This window comes from Aptenodytes patagonicus, chromosome 3 (assembly GCF_965638725.1).
Source record: "Aptenodytes patagonicus chromosome 3, bAptPat1.pri.cur, whole genome shotgun sequence".
Lineage (NCBI taxonomy): Eukaryota > Metazoa > Chordata > Aves > Sphenisciformes > Spheniscidae > Aptenodytes > Aptenodytes patagonicus.
Genome location: NC_134951.1, coordinates 74,297,144 through 74,313,501, shown reverse-complemented (window position 1 = coordinate 74,313,501; position 16,358 = coordinate 74,297,144). Strand labels below are relative to the sequence as shown.

General features: G+C 38.4%; 1 protein-coding gene across 1 annotated transcript in view; it reads left to right on the top strand.

Annotated features, from left to right (window-relative positions):
- Positions 1–16,358, top strand: part of ESR1 (estrogen receptor 1) — a 115,463-nt gene that overhangs the window by 72,861 nt on the left and 26,244 nt on the right. Inside the window, exon 5 of the mRNA XM_076333839.1 lies at positions 13,347–13,485. Within this exon, the coding sequence (XP_076189954.1) occupies positions 13,347–13,485 (139 nt within the window). The remainder of the gene's footprint in view (positions 1–13,346; positions 13,486–16,358) is intronic.

The window sequence follows — 16,358 nt, the reverse complement described above, 5'->3', positions numbered from 1 at the left end:
AAAACTTAGCATATTTATTAATGCTACTTGTGACTTAATTTTTTTCCCTACTTGGTAAACACAGCTATGGATAATCATTGACTCTGATATGAATACCAAGTGCACTTTTTTCCCCCCAAGTATACATGTAGGGTTATGTTCTTTTACACTGGGCCTTTTGGGAAGAATGTTGCTTTACCACTGGGAAACACTAATTTTGCTGCTGGCTGTGCCAATGCCTCCCTGTGTTAGTTTTGTATAACTCTCTTACAATGTGCTACAGTGTATCCATTCCTAAATTGCTATCTCAGGACTTTGGTGCATGGGAAAGCTGTGAAGCATGCTAAATATCCCTCTTGTGAAACAAAAACCCCTAATCTGAAGATTCTTAGCCTACAGGTGTAATATGAATTAAATCTGCTATTTTTTTTATCATGCTCGTTATGCTCCTGTTTTATGCCTTGCCAGTATGCCTCTCTTCCCAAAAATGTGGCTTATATCTTGCAGAAGTTTTACATGCTACTTTTTCCAGGTGTTATGCAAAGCTATCCTGAGAAGTGATCTTTGATATCGCTAAGCATGACTAAGGCAAAATTAATTATAACTAAGGCTGAAATAATGTAGTATATTAAAATATGTAATTTATTTGAAATCAGTTATGTTTCTCAGCTCTCTTTCTTCTCTATTTTTGTACCTTTGTTCCACTCTCTGCATTTTTTTTTTTTTTGAAGGAGCCACTTCTAATCAAGTGTTCAAGAAAGATCCTGACATTTCAATGAGACACCGCCAAGCATCATAAATACATTTCCCTTACTGTCTTATTTCAGCAGACAGTTCAGTCAGAGTGCTCTTTTCTTTAAACTCCAGATGAGGCTTTTTGTACCTTCTTTTTCAGTAGTAGGGCTTCTGAGAGATTTTGGTAAAACTCTGTCACTGCAGTCTGATGAATTCAGATCTGCTCATCTTCCGCTGACAGCGAATAATTGTTAACAACTTTCCTAGGAGATATTTTATTTACAAGTAATGTTGTGGAGTAACTTTTAAGGGCTGATTTCAAGTAAGTGGGAGACAGAGGTATCAGCTTGTCAGAAACTGCTCTGAAATAATTCATAATGGGATGTCAGAAGTAGTTCCGTGTAATGCTGATGAGCTGGTTTCCCCCTTCTTAACAAGCTGCCAGCCTGACACTGTGTCTCTTGGCTTCCGAGTCTCTGAGGAGATTGATAATACCTGATATCTATAGGAGTAGGACTATATTTAAGTGTGTTTGTAGATGCTTATAAACATACATGAGCTGTAGAAGTATATAACAAGAACCCAAGAACCTTCTGGATATCATCAAATGTGGGCAACATCATTTGGGTAGCAATCAGATACTTGCTGCCTCAGGGCTCCTGCACCAAACACAGTTCTTCTGCCTCTGAGGGTAGGAGACTTCAGCCTGAAAAAGTCTTCTGTATAGGAACCAAATTGTGCCTTGAGGGTCAGCATGGTGTTATTCATAAAATGGTCTCCTAGTCTATGTCTGAACTGCGTGAAGTGGCTCTATTTCCTGATCCAAGCTAAAGGTTTTATTCTCATCCGTGAGGAGTCTGTCAAACTCACATTCTCTATGCAGGTGAAAGAAAAAAGAAAAACAAAATAAATCAGATTTTCTCTGTAAATGAGAAAGATGAAAACTACCACTTTTTTACCAGTTCGAAAAAAATACCAAATTATAATTCCAGGGGAAACTTGCTGAATTTTAAGTTACACATTTTTCTTCTAATCTTTAATTTCTGCTGTGGTACTTATTAGAAGATATTACTGTGATTTTTTTAATGTAATGGAATTCCATGCAACTTTCCAGTCCTGACAAAGGATGACAGATAGGGTTTATAGGTCCAGTTACTTTGGATGAGCTTGTACACTGTTCCAAAGCTTTTCCAGATGTCTCCATCAGAGTTGTGTGAATCATTAATTTCTTTGTTTCGTGGCAGATCCAAACAATAAAAAAGAATCATTTTCACTTAATACAAAATGACATTTTTGGACCTTTTTGCTAGATAATAACTCTTTCAGGTGAAATGAAACATTTTATTCAATATGAAAGAATAAACTTCATTAAGATTTCAAATATTTTAGTCACCTGTTTAAAATTGAAAGAAGACAATTTTGGAAAAAAGGGTCCTAGTTTTCCTGGAAGTTTAGGTACCTTTCACAATGCTGAGTAGGAATAGGTGCCTGGTGGAGTGCTGAAAACTAAGATGAGGTAGCTGAGAGGGAGACTCTGTGTTCCCTGACAGAAACCAACCTGTTTTTATTTGTTTATTTTCATTTGTGAAATCTGACGTGTTCTCCAGAGTGTTTTAAACTCATCAACCTGTCACTTTCCAATGTAAAATGCTCAGTCAGAGTGCTTCCAACCAGCTCTAGCTTCAGCATATGTCTCAGCAGGTAGTATAGGAGCTTGAGTACAAGGTGGTGGTTCTCCAAGTGCAATGCCCGTGTTTTGTATGCACACCTGAGCCATGCAACATGCAACAGTTTCCTGAGGCTGCCTGAGGCTTTGCAGATGCTGAAATGTGCCTTGGATTTGTAATCCATTGAAGGAGAGTGTGCAAGAAAAAGGGGTTAAGTGAATGATGTGTTTTCTGGAAACATGCTGCTTGCTAACTTACTAGGTTTCCCTGGACAAGAAAATGAATATAAATGCATTCCAGTGTCTTGCTTTCCCTGTAATGTGTTCCTTTGCTCTGTCATATGATGACACTCCCACACAGCTGCTAAAATGCTCTTACAGTTGTAGTGGTTAAAGGAAATTGCTGCAATTAATTTTGCTGTCTTTCTTCTCTTTGATGTGTCATTACAACTTCTTGGATAATTTTTCGGAGATTAGGTTCTGTTCAAAACCAGTCATGTAGGGGTGAAAAGAATAGGAGGGAAAATAAACATCTGAGCCTTATTTATATATGCTTGTGTTTCTGTTTTGGTGTAGGTACCAGCCAATGTAATGAACACGAAACAACACATATACATACATGTTGTCTGTTACTCACATACAAGTGCAATAGACAAAAATAAGACTTCTCCAAATCCAAAAGTGAACAATCTGAAGAAATCAAATGGATGCAGGTGCCTTAGTCAAGCTAGTTTTATTTCCTAATGGCTATAAAGAATGACCAGACCATGAACTCTGAGGTTATGCTTCATTTCTTGGGTACAGCACATTATGTTCTGAGCAATTTCTATTTGTAGTCTTGAAGCAGTTTTAATCTTCAAGTTCACTACAGACTTGACAGTTTTTCCCTCTTTTCTTTGGGTTGCAAAATAATCCTCTTTTCTGCTAGTTCCAGATGCTGCTGCAATGAATGTTAATTGGTTCAGTGGTGAGTACAGTAGATCCTGGGATGGAATAGACTGTGGAGCAGAAAGCTTAGTGCTTTGCTCACTGGATTTTATGAATGAAGAAGGGGAGAGTGTAGCCCTCCCAATTTCATCACGTGAAAGTCGGTGTAGTCAAAAAAGGTGTTAAATTAAAAAGTGACTTTTCTCAAGCTTCCAGGCATGGGTGGAGATATAAATTGAAACAGTGAAACTTTAATTCTTAAAGACTTAAACAAGATCATTGGAAATAATCAAAAGTACAAACCCAGGATTTTAGGGACATTCAGAAAGAATAGGGTTAATAATCATTAATTTCAGCTTCTAATTCCTTCAATAAATAATGTTAGTTTAGAAGGGTGGCTGATGCTGATCATTGTTTGTGTTACCTTGCAAAGGAAATTAATGGAACAAAAAGGATAAAAAATGGAAGAACGGAGATATTTTTATACCCTAACATTTGTGGAAAAAATGAGGTGCAGAGAAGTAGAAGTGAGCTGCCTGTGGTAGAGTAGGTCTCCAGGCTCACTTTAACCGAGTTTTGTTCACTTGCCACCCCTATCCTGCCACCCATACGGCCATTAGACCCTGTGACGTATCTGCATTGCCTTGGTCCACCCTGAGGTTTTTCAGGGCCCTCTTCCTCTAGCAAGGTCCGTCTCCTGGGGCCGCAGGGAACGCCAGGCGTGCGATGCTGCCCAAGCCAGCTCTGAGCAGGCCTGCAGAGCCCCGCACGAAACACCAGCCGCCTTGCTGCTCTTGCTGATACTGCTAAAGTACTGCCCAACCCCAAGTGCCTTTGCCAGCTCAAGTGCTTATGAAATTAGTAAAAGGATGAAGTAAAAGCATGTAGGTGCACTCTGTAAAAGAGGAGAACAACTGGGAAGGCTCACAGGTTGATCTTTGGTTTTAAAATTCTCCCCTGATAACTGTGTGTTGAAGCGACCATTTGAAACCTCACAGGGTCATGCTGGGGTCATTTAAAAAGCCGTGAAAGAGTCTGCTTCAGTTGGCTTCCTTTCCCCCCTCCAGTGACTACATGGTTGCTTAAAAACTGTGATTGCTTAAAGAGATTGCCTAAAGAGTGATTGCTTAAAGAGACCTTTTGCCTGAAATGATTTTTCTTGACAGCCACAAAACCATCACTTATTTACATTTGATTTGGGTTGTGATTGGAGCACAGCCTGGTGCTTTAGTAAGGAGGTCAAACAAATGCTGAAAACCTCATGCTCTCTTGGATGCAGCTGAACATACAAAAAAATCCAAGTCATGCTGGACATGACCTCAAGTCTTGGGGCAGGCTTACACAAAGCGTAAACCATCCGAGGTGGCTGATGCTCCCTAGCTGCCCGTCGCTCACCTTTCACGCTCCTCCTTCTTGCTGGGTTATTTCATCAGTTGGCTGAACACTTAAACCAGCAGAACAGACCAGAAGAGTAACAGCCCTGGTGGGGGGGAGAGGGAGGAGGGGGAAGAATGGGGTAGAGAGGACAGCTTGTATTTATGAGCCTGTCTTTTGAGTTCGTAAAAGTCAGGCAAGAATGCATAACCAGCACCACAAATTATTTTAGCTGGATCTGCTTTTGATGGAAAAGATTTTGCATAGCAGTGACCTCTTACAAAAATTACAAATTCAAAAAAACCCCTCAAACCTCCTTGCAACTGGCCTGAGTACTGCTATAAGTTTAGTGTAATGTAATTAACTGTTGCACAGACAATAAAGAAAAGATGTATTACTTCATAGCGTGTATTTTAGTCAGCAGCTAATAAATTTTACCTAGTATCCTTCTTCACCTGTGCAGGGAAAGATTCAGAGGACACCCTTCAAAAGAAAAGCCGTCACATGCAGCTGATGGTCTGTTCCTACACTTAAAATCACTGGGAATGGCTGCTGTTGTCCTGTTCTCAGTATGCAGACAATGTCCTGTGCATTTTATTTGCAAGCCTGAACTCCCTGAGAAATAACACAGCTCTCAGTGGTAAAAGAAGCATAAAGTAACATCTTACTGTTGTCAAAGCGTAGCCTGAGTCTCAGACATCTGGATTACAGTCCAGGGATGAATGATAATTAACGTGCTTTAAATAACTGCTATACAGTGCTGCAGGAATTTGTTGTGTAATAGTGAGCATCGCTTTTTGTTGATATTTGAAGTGCTTGGTTTTTGTACAGAAAATACATATATGTCTTCCTTCTTGCTTTATACAAACAGTATGATAAACTTTCACTAGCAAACCGGCAGGCAGCCTTCACTAGCAATAAACTTATACAGCAGTTGTTGTTGTTGTTGTTGTTGTTATAATTATTAGTAAGATTTGTCGTTATTTTAATAACTTTCAAAACTGCTTGTTTAGAGGGGGAAGAAAGCTTAGACCTAGGATTTTTTTATATAGGCAGTTACCTTGCCTAGATTAGTGAGTGTTTTAAAACCAATTAAGAATTAATGCTTGTTTAGTTCCCTGCATCCAGGTTTTCTGCTCACAGTCTAAACAACTGCCCCTCAACTCTAACTTGGTAAGGCTTTCTTTCCTTTTTCTCTTTGAGAAAAGTTCAGTTGCTTCTGGTTTTTTTACCCTTTTACTGATTTGCAAGAAACAGAGGTTGCACTTGAGTTCGAGGAGGCTTCTCCACCCCGAAGATTTTTGTGGCTGAAAGGACTAGAGAGTGTGCTGAGAGCCTGCCACACCTCTGTCCTAATCCTGCCTCCTCCTGGATGAGGCACTTAACCTCTCTGTGTTCTATCTATAAAATACATTTAATAATACTTAATGGCTTTACTGCCCTTTGAAAATGTAAAGTGCTATGTGAGTGCCGATTACTTTTATTATGTTCCCTGATGGAAGGCCTCAATGTATTTGTGTTAACTTGTACTGCTAATGCACTTTCTGTAATAATCTTTAGTTAACAAAGTGAAACAGTTGCAAAATAAAAACTGCGTTTTAGTCTAGGCAGACACAGTGACATACGCAAGGAAAGTCAGGACATGAAAGCCCTTAGCTTCACTGGGTATGTCTGTGCTGTGTGTCAGCCGTGGGCTTGAGCTACAACGCAACCCAGCTTGTCTTCTCTCCAAGCTGCGTCCGTGCCAGGGAGAGCACCGGGAGGAAGTAACCTTGAGCTTTGGACACACGGCCTGACCATCCACCAGCATAGGACAGATTTTCCCGGGCAATCAAATGCTGCAGAATAATTTGCTTGGGCTGCTGTTCGGTGAGAACTCTCTGTCCCCAAAACTCACAGGAGCGCTCCAAAGCTAGGGGCTGGCTCCCAGGCTGGGTCTTTCCACAGCCCCGCTGGGCCAGCGCATGGTCCACCTCCCCAGGAGCAGTGCCAGCCAAGCTGGTGCTGTGCTGCGGACTTCTGATGTTTCTCTTGGGCAAGACAGAAGTATTTCATAAAAATGTGGCAAGGGTTTGTCAGGAGAAGAGAATGTATGTCTGACCAGCGGCAATTATTTGTCACTAACCCTGAAGGGTTTCCATGGCCCTAAATCCAGATTGTGCTGGGTGCAAAGTATTGACTTCGAGTAGATCAACTTCCACTTGGCTAACTTCTTTGGAAGCTTGCTTTGGCATAGGAAATTTGAAATAGGGCAGTATTTATTAGATCTGATGTATGCAGCGTACATTCATTGTAGTTTAGACTGGTGCGTACCTGAAAAGGGAAGGAGAGATTCCTGTCCCAAAGGAGGCATTGGCTATTTGGACCAGAAATGGCCTCAGGAACTTTGCCAACCTTGCCAACCTCGCCAACCTCATTAGTGTTTTGTTCCAAATGTGGCCTATTACATGACCATTGCACAGCTGAGATACTGTATTGAGTTGTAAATAACAGCCTTTTTCTGTGGTTGTTGCCACTTTTCAAAACACTGCATTAAGAGAGAAAAAAATAGCGGTTCATCTGTGCAAATTTAAGACACACAATGTAGAAATGTTCTGATTTCCCACAACATTTTTGTATAGTATAACATCTGATATTTTTTGCTATAGGAGATATTATAAAAAATCCTGTTGCTATCAAGTTAAAGACTTTCCAGACAAGCAGGCAGGACATTTAGGAAAGAGAGAACCTTTGGAGTTCAATAGTTAGGCCTATGTTGTTCAGCATATTCATAGTTAGCTGGAAAAAGAGGCGTGGATAGCGGTGATAAAAATTATGGATAATATTAAGTTGACTAAGGTGATGAAGACAAGGGCAGACTGAAAAACTGTGCAGTCCTAGTCTCACTGTCTCTGAAAGCATAGTTGAACTGGAAAATGCTCCGAGAAGGACAAGATGAATTCAAAGGTGAACAGGGTAACTTTCATGTGAGGAATGACTGAATATACTAAAAATGTTTGGAAAAGAGAAGATTAGCAGTGAGATGATGACCTAGGAAATGATGGTATCTTCCAATAAAATAATTAGATGAATCAAATGAAAGTAAGAGATTTTTTTTCCAGAAAAAATAGGAGATTATTATTTTCCTAATGTTAACTTAGAGTGTGAAACTTCTTACTGGAGAGTACTATTTCCAGAGTATATAAAAAATCTGAAGTGGATGAAATGCCTAATTTTTTGGGTTCAAAAAGCATCTGGACAAACTTGGAGGAAAAAATATTAGGGGACATGAAGCACAAAAAGACCATCTTTGGCTCTGGAAGTCCCTGAGCCGCATACCAGTGGAGCCTGAGAAAGCTTTCTGTGGAAGCATATGTTTGTCCTGCTGTATGTTTTGCCATAAGCATCTGGTATCAATTGCTGTTGTAAATGGGATACTTTGCTAGATGGACCTTTGCTATTGCAAAAACTTTTATACTGCTTTTGCTTTACTTTCCTTCAAAGCACCTGGAGACAGAGTCATTCTTTATGGCACAATGTTATTTATTGTCTTGCAAAAATTGCCTGAAATTTATATTTCAGGTACTCATCATGGTAATTAAGACATAAGGTATAAACATATAGGTAGGATTACAGTTGGATCAGATGAAAAAAGAAGATTGCTTTATCATTTGTTGTGGGAAGAGGAATAGTCTGGACACCTTGTAGTTGTGTCTTAAGAATATTAGTAGAAGCTGCAAAATGATGATAATGAAATGATCCCCAAATGATAGTAAGTACCCACTGGAGGACTTACTGTTGCAGGAATAAATCTGCAATGACAGTGGATATTGGGTCTTAGAGATTGTTAATTGCTAGAGAAATTGTTTCTGATAAAATAGAAAGCTACTTATTAGGTCAAAAGTCACTAAGGCAAACGATGAATTTCTTAGTTTCAAAATATTTGTTTGGTAAAATTTGACATATATATATATATGTTCTTGTTGTTGGTTATTTCAGAGGACTGCAGGGTTCACAACGTATGTTACAGTAGCAATAAATTAAAACCATCTGAGCTTTATGTTGTCCCTTACTGCAACCAAACAATCTTGTGCATAAACGACTTCTCTGTTGTTGTCAGGGATATATGTTTTACCTAATACTACTTCCAGCAAGTCCTTGTGTTCTTTCATGGCAACCCTTCCCTTTGGGCAATTGCCCAAATTCCCAGTTTACAAAGAGATTTGCTCATACCTGTTGTAGGTTGTTGCTGCCTTCCTTTTTTAGGATGGTAGGGTCATACAATTTTGGATTCCCAAGTCTAATGTCACCTCTAGAGAGTCATGCTGGCCAAAGTAGGGCTTTTTATAGCTTTTCCTCCATGGACCCACTGCTGCTTCAGCATGTCTTATTGTCTGGAAGAGAGAGATTTGTATCATATTGTCACTGATGCGGCACATACTGCTGCTTCATATTAGAAAGGATAATCAGTTCAGTTTGAACATTACCGTTTTGTGTTCTACACATAACATAAATTTAATTGCCACCTACTCTTAGCTGAGTGCTCAGAAAACCTTTCTGCCTTTTCAGAAGTTCAGATTTCCATATTTATACAAGAGTTCGTGGAACAATTATTGTGTTCTGTGTTGGCAATCACTCAAAAATACTGTTAATTTATCTGTATATGAAAAAGGAATGGTCCAGCCATGCCTTTTATTCTGTAAGTGTCTTTCTCCTGCCAAGCATATGATATATGAATGGCTTAATGGCAGTCTAGCTCTTGTGGGTTTTGGCCACACACAAGGATTTTGACATGCCTCATAAGGTCATGCAATTGGTCAGTTTGGTGTATGGAGTCAGATACAGGTTATATCCATAATCTGCAACTAATGAATTTGTCAACAGTGAAGTAAAGGTCTTTCTTTTTCCTCAAAGCACAATAACCAAAAATTTAGAATTCAAAAATACTTTTTCTTTCAAAACTTGCCAGCATTAAAATAACACTGATATTTGAGAATGCAGTGCACATCTACACATAATTTTAGTGGCATTAAAGTGCAGCATGCTCTGAGTGATGAAGTGACTAATGATTTATTCATCATTTAATTTAACCTTCTGTAACATTATTCTGAATTAGCTTGCTTGAACAAGAGTATGTCTTAAAAATAATAATTAAATCTTGATTAACATTTCTGATGATAGCAAATTCATGGAACCTTAGTATGTTGCTTAGATAATAACTACTTTTGTTGTTAACAATGGCCCCTCATTTGCAGTCTGGCTTGGAGCAGGTATAGCTTCCAGCATGGGCTTCTGTATGTTATGCCATTACCTTTTGTAATGCCGTTCTCTTTTTCTTTAGATATTTACCCATTGCAGTCCTTTAACCCCTTTAGCCTATTTAGCTTCACAAAGAGTAACTAAATTCCTCCTATTCCTCACTAGAGGGCATGTTTTTCAATGCTTTATTCATTTTGACGTTTCTCTATCATTCTGTCCAACTTCTCATCCCTCTTGAAGAATGGATACCAGATTCAGGTAACGCAGGAGTAATTTAGCTTCCTTGCTCTCTCAGAGTTTCCCTGGCTTTTTATAAAGTTCATCGTCTTTATTAGATGTAGCTTCCCATTGGAAGCTCAAACTAGGCTGATTTTTCTCCATCGTTTCCAAGCTGTCTTCATAGCTGTTTCCGTCTTGTATATATGCCTAATGTTCTTGGTTTTAAACTTATGTCTTTATATTTTTTATGATGAAGCTAGTGAGTGATTTAAATTCCTTACATTATCAACCCACTTTTTACATTATTTCCCACATGCCATCTGAATCATGATTTCTGTTTTTTCCATGTCATCATTAAAAAAGTTGTCTAGGGTAAAGAAGTAAGCTGTATGGTGTTCCTCTAGAAATGCTTGAGTTCAGTTTAGCTCAGTTCAGTTCATTACCCTTTTGCCATTACACACTGAGATGTGTCATTTAAAATATATTAATTCAGTTAATCTATTGCATGTTTTTATGAAATCAAATGTCTCGTAGAAGTCTGTTTCATCAAAACTATTATTTTTATCAACTAAACTTATAATGTCACCTAAAAAGCCATCAAGTTAATTGGATAAGGTTTTTTATGAATTACAGTTGATGTGTATTATTACATTACAGACTTTTAAACCTGCATTAATCGAGGTTTGTGTTAGCTGTTTTGTTATAGAACCCAAAGGAGATGTCAGGCTGGCAGATCATTTAATGTTTTAAACTATGGACTCACAATCAGTGTTCTTTTTCATCGAAGTTTTTTGAAACTTCCTTAGCTTCACTGAAATCACAGTTAATATTCCAGACAGCAATAATGTTGTTGGCCAACCCTTTTAGGACTTTCTAATGCAAAGTTTTCACATTCAGGTACTTTAAAAGAAGTTAGCATTGTTGGGCAGCGTATTTCTATTCTCAGAGCAGGCTAACAATAGCCCTCCTCTACAGTACTAGTGAAGTAATTTATTAGCTTTCTTTTTTGCTTTCTCTCTTTAGTTTTTGTGCAGATTACTTAGCCTCAGTGCAATCTGAAATTTCATATGTGGGGATGGGGAAAAATAAGGCTAAAAAAAATACAGAGCTTAAAAGGGGTTTGAGAATAGGTGTAGTAAAAACAAAGACCAAGACAGTGTGGAGAACAAAGCAAAGCATTTTGGCATCCAGAATGTTCTAGAATGAGCAGAGTTTTACAGGCAAGTGAATTGCCACAGTTGTAACAAGCTCAGTTTTTCTGCAAAAATCAAAGCAATCTGCTGTAGCATAGTGTGCAGCCACATGAAATGATGGCACTATAACTGACTTGTAATGCACTGATTGCAAAATTCAGACACCGTACGGGGACTTGTGTCCCTGCGTTGCCGTGGTACTCTTCAAGCATAGATAAAAACACTGTTTCATTATGTGTTGTCATACTAAGGCAATACTTAATAGGAAACATAGTGTTTATTGTTTGTTCTCCATATACAGACAGCAGTTTCTTTCTGCCAATTTCATTCTTGAGTGCTGTAATCGATGCTTTGTAGTTAAGAATGTTGCTCTTTTAAGTTTCAGCTCTATTGTTTCAGGCTGTTTGGTGACTCAGGCAAATGCCATTCCACCAGTCTCTGAAGTCTGAAAGTAATTTTTGCATTTGGTAATAAAGGAAAAATACAGGAAAAGACAACTTTCTTTTTTTTTCCCCCCAATAGTTACCACTTTCATAAAATTAGCAGGTACTGCAACTGTCTAAATTCACTCCTAATGATTGATAGATGAGTCTTATTTCAGACGTGTCAAAGCTGCTTCCTTTTTTTGACTGATTCTTTATGAATATACTGATTAGCTCTCAGATGTTTTAATTAAAAATAATTATATCAACATCTGTTTTGCAGAACATAACAATATTTTCTAAGTTATTGTGAGCTATACTTTGTTCCTTCTCTTCCTTTTTGTTATTTGAAAAATATATTTCATAGCACAACATCTAACTTTAAAAACATGCGCTTTTTTTTTCTTTTTCTCAAGATAGTACTTGAGAGTATGTCAGGTATATTCCTTGAAACTGACTCAGTGTATACCTCTAGTGAGGACACAACACAGAAGCAAAATCACTGCCATTTACTGGGCTGGTAAGGTAGTTTACCCTATAACTTGTATTCTGGAGACTAATATAAAAAGGCAAAGTTCAATAATGTGTTTCGCTCGTAACACTGAGTAAAAGATAATTAATATCTCTTTTAAGGGATCTTCTACACATTTCATTTTAGCAAGTTCGTGCTAATTTTAAAGAATAACTTACGCTAGGACCTAATAAATTGTATTATGCAATCTCCCCTTTGCTTCTATCTTTGGATTGAAAGTAACGTTCATGAAAAGTGAGAATCTCAAATAGAGAATAATACAATCTGTTCTATGAAATGAACACAGGAATGACCACTGTCATTATGCTTTCATATCTACCTTACCATTATTCTTTCATATTCATATTTTAGTATTACTATAAGCAACCTTTTCATTTTGCATTCGTTGTTTCTAGCGTTGTTTAAATACAGAGTGAGAGAGGTCACCTTCTTCCTCCAGGTGCTATAGTCCAACAGAAATACAAGCAAGTGGTTCATCAGCGCATTCTGGTTGTGCAGTGATCAGCATTTGCTTCCTAGTTTATTTGAAATGCTGCATTGGGCCCTCTTCCACACAGGTATGGCACTTGCAGTATGGTGAATTGCTCACGAGTCTGTAAAACAGCATTCCACCAGGAAAAGTGGTCTGGGATTAGCTGATTAGAGCTATCATTTCATTTTATAAGAGCTATTTTTCCATTTTCCCTCCATCATGACCCAGGCAACACGGCACTGGAGCAGACGGCTGCCCCTTTCTGCAGCGTGCACCTGGCTTCCCGGGCCACTAGCAACAGGCGTGGGGATGGAGATGCTCTCCTGGTTCTTGCCCTGCTCTTGGGGCAGGGTGCAGCCAGGACGCGACCAGGGGGCTAGAAACTGCTGACTGTTCTGCAGGATGGAGCCATGGTGGACCTAATAATAGACAAAACTCAGCCTGAAATGTGAAGAGGACAAATGTCTGTTTTATTGCTTTTTCTTTTTGATTATCCAGCTCCAATGCACTTTTAAACGTGATTTTCTGAATAGTGTTGTTCCACTTACAAACCTGGAGTGTTTTTACTGTCTCCTGTTTATTCTTTCAGGATTTGTGGATTTAACACTCCATGATCAGGTCCATCTACTGGAATGTGCCTGGTTAGAGATACTGATGATTGGCTTAGTCTGGCGCTCCATGGAACACCCAGGAAAGCTTTTATTTGCACCTAACCTATTACTGGACAGGTCAGTCTGCATGTTGCTGTGAATTATTTAAGTGAATGTATTTCTACTGCAATCAGATTAATTTTAACTTGTAGTCATCTCACTGATACTACAATTTGACAGTATGTCGTAAGTTAAACAGGGTTATAGTAGGTGGGACTGGAAAAGGAACTCTCAAAAACCTAGAAATGCTCTGGAATGTGATGCTGGTCATTTATTAGACAAGTAACACATGTGAAAGTCACCTGCTGCTGGAAGTGCTTTCTTTCAAAGGCAGCAGAAAATGTCTCTTATAATCTGTACAGTTTGTTGCAAAACAAAATTAAATTAAATTAAAATTAAATACTGAACCATAATCACTTCAATTCAGATAACTATTTCTGCTTACCTAAAATCCTCCTAGCTAGTCTTAGTTAGAATTGATTTATCCAAGCGGACAGACAAAATTTTGGAAGAAAATCCTGGTAGAGTCTCTTATTTGAGAGATTACATTAAGATTTTTTTTTTTCTCCTGAAGACTGGAGTCAAATATGTAAAACACATATCTGCTTGCTGCCTTGAGCCTTTTTTAGTCAGTCTTGCTAATATGCTGTAGGTGTTTCTAAGTGAGAGAGAAAAATATGCATCTCTGCCACATGATACCCTGGATTTTAGCTGGCAGTCTTCACAAATAAAGGGAGGAAGATTGATAGATTTTTAAAATGTATTCTATTTATCTTAATGCAAACCCAAGTTCTCTTTTTTCCCAGTCACGAAAAATTTCAGCCTTGGGAAAGAGTGTTAAAAGAGAATAACCAGTGAGCAGAGGTTTTGGCAAATGACTTTGGCAAATCTGGAAACAGCTGGTTAAAGAGTTACCCCAGCTATTGGTAGTCCTTTTTTGTTGGACTACTGCCCACCTAGCAGAGTTGGCAGGAGAAAGCTTACGTGTGCACACCGGTCACTTCAGTGCAGAGTTTGGCTTCTTGGTGTAAACTGAAGGTGGAGGAAGAGCTGAGCTGAGGAGCTAGAGTATGTGGTGAGGCAGCTAAGAGCTGGGCATGCTTCTGATCTCATCACGTAGCTGCAGGGGCTGTGAGCTACAGCAGAGGGATGGCAACAAAAAGCCAAGGGTAGTGTCTTCAGCTACCGCAACCATTAGCTGGGTGAATGAATCAAACCGAATGAATCAATTAGATTCAAAACGAATGAATAAAAAAAAATGAATCTATTAGCAGAAAAATGTCTTTTGAGCAGCTTGCTCTGTTAACTGTGGGGTACTGAGTTTTCGTGTTTGCATTTGTGCAGTGTTAATCCTTTGATTTCCCCCCCCTCTATTGGTTTACTTTTCGTATTTTAGGAAAATACAAATTATAATGCCTAACAGTATAAAATGTAATATTTCATAGGAATAGAGAAGTATTTATTGCCTTAGGAAAAACCCTATTCCACTTGTGTAAGCACGTGATCTGTGTGAGCTATGGAACTAGATACATATAAAACACATTCTCATTTTGTGTACAGAAAATATCCGCTTCCCTAAATGTAAGTATAGTCTGCTCAAGAAAACATAACAGTTTTAAAATAATTTCTTAGTGCGCATAAGAAGTAAAATTTACTACTGTAGGAAAGTAAGTATAGCATATTATTGAAAATGACTGTAAATTGCAATATAGCTTCCAAAGACCAGCTCATCTGTTCCACATTCCATAATATAGGTTGTGAGAAAAAAATGAAAACGGAAGAGCAGAGCCAGAGTACCACTTTTCCTCCTCTTAGCTAAGAAAACCAGCTAGGGAAACACTTGAAACTTTGTTCTACCTCAAATAAAAATCCCCATGTTCTGAATAAAATGGAGTCTGAGCAGTTGGTTCACACAGTTTAAACCAACTCTGCCGGATTAAAGAAAACGATTGCATGCAACTGGAACCACATATTACTTTAGGGCTCAAAAATCAATTAACTTCATAATCAAAACAGGCTCTTTGTTTTCTGACTTTCAAACAAGACTGTTTCTAAAAATGTAGATCTATTACATCTTCTCATTTTCAAATAGTAAGAAACATGTTTCTAAGGCATCATATACTTGCATCACTACTTGGTAGTGATATTTGCTAAGACTAAAATAATAAATCACTTGACTCTGGGGAGCACTGATATGCTAATTAGTTAACTAACGGTTGATTTACTAGTTCATTAGTGCTAACAATAGTTTGATGTGCTAATTTGATTTAGGCAAGTTGCCTTTTGAGAATGTTACAGGGCAAAAGTGTATTGTTTGTCAGATTTGAGGGGGCAGGACAGAGACTGATTCAAAGCCTGTTTAACTCAATGGAGTCCTTCCACTGCATCAAATATTTGGGCAAATACCACAAGAGTGCAAAAAATTGTTTGATGCATTATTGTTGCTGATCTAAATAATGAAATCATCCAATCGAATGGCTAAAATAATGGAAAAGACGGATGCCGTAGTACAATTTCCCCTCATCTGTTCTTCTCTCCTTACCCTTCAGCATGTTCTTTACAGGATACTCCTTTGCAATGTTTTCATCCACAGCATTCTGTCCCAAATCCCCATCATGCTTTCCCTGTTATCTGATCTATGGGGTTAACAGCATTTGCAGATATTAATTCAGCTACTGTCTATAATCCAGAGTCACCAACTACAGGTGGTAAAACATAGATCTGTCTCTAACCTGTGTTTTTCTGGACTTAGTGCAAATTCAGTATTGTTAATATGGAGCTTTACCAGGTTTTGCGCACACCTCTACCTCTCTCTGATCATTCTGTGGCAGAAATCCTCTCTGATTTGCACATCCCTTTAATTTTTCACATTCAGGCTTCTCCTGTCTCTAACAGATTCTTTCTGCCTAGAATCTTGGAGATAGATAGTCATTTGTATACATCTGTACATA